The 3605-nt window shown below is 38.1% G+C and overlaps 1 protein-coding gene across 1 annotated transcript; it reads right to left on the bottom strand.

The window, feature by feature from the left end:
• Positions 1-323: 323 nt before the first annotated feature.
• Positions 324-3209, bottom strand: LOC111385304. Its single transcript, XM_023009686.1, has one exon. The coding sequence runs from the start codon at positions 2478-2480 to the stop codon at positions 1119-1121; it is 1362 nt and encodes a 453-aa protein (XP_022865454.1). The 5' UTR covers positions 2481-3209; the 3' UTR covers positions 324-1118.
• Positions 3210-3605: the final 396 nt, after the last annotated feature.

The raw sequence follows: 3605 nt of genomic DNA, 5'->3' as shown, positions 1-3605 counted from the left end.
ACCTATTGCTCGAGCAAAAGCCTCGCTGCTCAAGCGCCAGGCTAGCACTAGGTGAGTGGCGGAATTAGTTGATTTTTCAACCAATTTTTCTTCTCTTTCTTCCCAACTTTGGATCACAATTTCTCATTCATCTGAAATTGATTTTGGGATTCCAAATATATCACAACGATCTACTCGACGAGTGGAACAAGTTAATCTATTTACATTTGTAATTTCACTATCGGATCAAGTCCGAATATTTGGCCTATCAAGTTGACAAGAAAGTCACTTTTCCCATGTTTTATACATAACCAACTCCACCCAATTTATATAATGAATTCAGAGAAATACAAACTGAAGATTGTGATATACACAGTAAGCCAATATGCAAACTTCAGTATAAAGCTGGGATAGCAAATTATATGACATGTTGCTAATATTCGGATACCAATCAATCTTAATCTTGGTACATTCACATAGCTCTTGCATTGCAATTCCAACTTTTTTGGCTGAAATATTGAACTGCACAAATTATTCCTGCAAAACTGTTCTAAACTTTCTAGACTCGGTAAATACAAGAGAAAGCGGAACAGTGAAGTGAGAAATAAGCTAATTGTACAACATTGCAAAAAAATATGGGCATCTTCTCATCTGAATTCTTGGTTGCTGATGATCAGCCACTTCCCAAGGAAGTGAAGCCGTGTAGCAGGATGAAATACCAATACCTGCTCGTCCCTGTCATCTCGTAAGATATGGAGTTTTACTTTAATGGCACTGGTTCAAAAGGCTAATGTACGAGAAACCACCATATCAAGGCCATCCAGTGGCCCAGCTGGAAAACATCAGAAGCATGCCTTTCTGTTTTAACAAGAACGTATTTATACTTAACAGGAGAAAAATGATGAGCTCAAGACCCGTTATTCTTCAAATGAATGAGTACATATTTTCTTTAGCAGCAACGACCAGTCTTCGCCTGGTTGCTGAGGATTCAACTCCATGGCAACCCTAAATCGTGCAAGGAAAAAGGGCAGTGGGCTCTCTGTTCTTGAAAATCCAAAGGCCGAATTGCATCTGCTGTTGATGACCTGGTCTGACACCATTTAAACTTAACTGGAGAAAAATGATGAGCTCAAGACCCGTTATTCTTCAAATGCATGAGTACATATTTTCTCTAGCAGCAACGACCAGTCTTCGCCTAGTTGCTGAGGATTCAACTCCATGGCAACCCTAAAATCCTGCAAGGAAATGGGGCAGTGGGCTTTCTGTTCTTGAAAATCCAAAGGCCGACCACTAATTTGCATCTGCTGTTGATGACCTGGTCTGACACTATTAACAAGCTTCATATATGCCTGGTGTTTGTGGATATTACTTTTTGTTAGATCATGCCCACACCTAGCACCAACAAGTTCAATGCAAGACCTGATTAAATTTTTCATGTAACAATCCAAACCATGGTTTAGCATGTTGGCAGAGTCTATTGACACCCCTTCGAGACCCTGTGTGGCAGCAATCTGCTCCATTCTTTCCCTTAATGTTAGATTGTCTAACAAAGCACCATTGTTATAAGTGCTAAAATATCTACTGCTACTTGAAAGAGGCAGAGCTTTGCGCCCCCCGCCAATGCTGACTGAGCATAGTGGAATCCCAAGTGGAGCTCTAAGAAGTTTCTTTGAATAGACCTCTTTCCCTTCATCTCTTACAAGCAATTCAGTCAAGTCATTGTTATGTACAGAAACTGGACCATTTGATGATGTCTTTATCGTTTCATTCCCAGCTTGCTGCATGGGTTCTTGATGATGCTGCATTGGCCTCCCAATATCAAGTGGATTAAGAGTCCCATTCTCCAAGATGACATTGAAATCGCTTGACTGTGTAGCAGTCGAGTGCTGAGATGCAAAACTGGTTTCACCATTTGGTCCAAGTACACTACGACGTTCTCCAGTCCTCCGATCACGGGAGCCTGTCCTGGCTTTTTTGGGTGAAACCAGTAATATGTCACCTCCGTAAGCCGAACCTGGCAAGCCAGAAGCCTGGGTCATGGTGGATTGGGGTTTATTTTGACGATAACCATCAGTCGGAATCTCTTTGATATTAACTTGTGTACTATGCTTCACAACATCATTGTAAGTTGCCTGTGGTGGGACTTTTGCACTACAAGCATTTTTCAGTATTGATCGAATAAACAGATTGTGTAGTGGAATATTCTCCCGCCCAAGAATGCTAAGACAAAGCTTATTGAACTCAACCTTATTCAGCTTCAAACTGAAGAAGCTATTCAAGTAATGAAAATACTGCTTGGACATCTCCGGCCCAAGTTTCCTCACAATCTGAACTTTAAGCTCAGTAAGATCGATCCGCGAATGATGATGTGGAGGTTGCATCTCTCTGGTTCTTTCAACACTCAAAATCCATGTAAAAGAAGCACTCTTCAAGACAACAATGATAGAGAACCTCAAATTAAATTCCATTCCAATTCCAAAAACCCATCTTCCAAACAACATTTAATCCTTCTGACAACAACCCTAACGATGTCAAACCGAAACCCATCTCCAAAAACTCAATTGTCACAAAATACTTGGCCCAGAGATCTCAAATTTTCAATTAAATTAACTCTCCCTCCAAAAACCCAATCCGAAAACCTTCCAAATTTTCAACACTATGCACAAAACCACGACTAAAATGCACAAACTCTTTCATTTAACTAAGCTTCATAACCCCATAAAGATACCTCCCTGTAACTCCAAGTAAGCCCACCACAGTTTATGTATTTCCACAAAATTCCTAATAACCTAAAGGCCAATTTTTTAATAAAAGTTTCAAGCTTGAATTCTTAACTTCAAATTCAGATTTTCATTCACAGAATTCAAACTTGAATGAAGTAAACGAATCATAAAAGAACAGAAGTTTCAAACATTGAGAAAAATATCATATCACAGAGAAAAATTATTGGGCTGACCTTATTGAAGCTCCTGATTCGATTCAGCCAAATAACAATCACAAAAACACTCAGCTATTATTTTCTTGAATTCTCGCTTGTTTCTTGAAAACCGTGTAACTTCTTCTTCAATATGCCCTTTTACCTTTCAAATTTTACTTACATTTTTAAATCTCTGCTTTTTCCCTTCAATTTTATTTTCTGAATCAGAAAATGGAAGCCACTTTTCTTTGTTTTCTCTTACCGATCTCTCTAATTCGGTTTCTCCTCTTTCTGATTTGTTTCTGATAACAAGAATACTGTTTTTGCATTATTTAGACAGAAGGTACAATTTCTTATGCACAATGTATAACATTTAATAGTGTACAATATGGTTAAATCTTTGTACATTGATTTGGTAGGTCGAAGATTAGTTTGGAATTAGCAATTTCTATTCGTGGGAGGTCTAAGTTCTATCACGCGCTATTAGGTTCGTGATTACGACTCGCGATCTCACTGGAGAATAGTAAGTGATGTATTATCACGACTTTGCTGCAAACGTATTACTCAGAGTTTCTATTCTATTTTGAGCAAATTATACTAATTTTTTTTTTCAGATTTTTGCTCAAATAAGTGTTCGTCATCAATTGAATTTTTAAATTGGATGTTATTTCCATATTATGTAAATGTTTATATACAATAGCATTATCTT

This window comes from Olea europaea, unplaced genomic scaffold (genome assembly GCF_002742605.1).
Source record: "Olea europaea var. sylvestris unplaced genomic scaffold, O_europaea_v1 scaffold312, whole genome shotgun sequence".
Lineage (NCBI taxonomy): Eukaryota > Viridiplantae > Streptophyta > Magnoliopsida > Lamiales > Oleaceae > Olea > Olea europaea.
The sequence above is the reverse complement of the archived record's forward strand: the minus strand, read 5'-3'. Positions and strand labels throughout refer to the sequence as shown.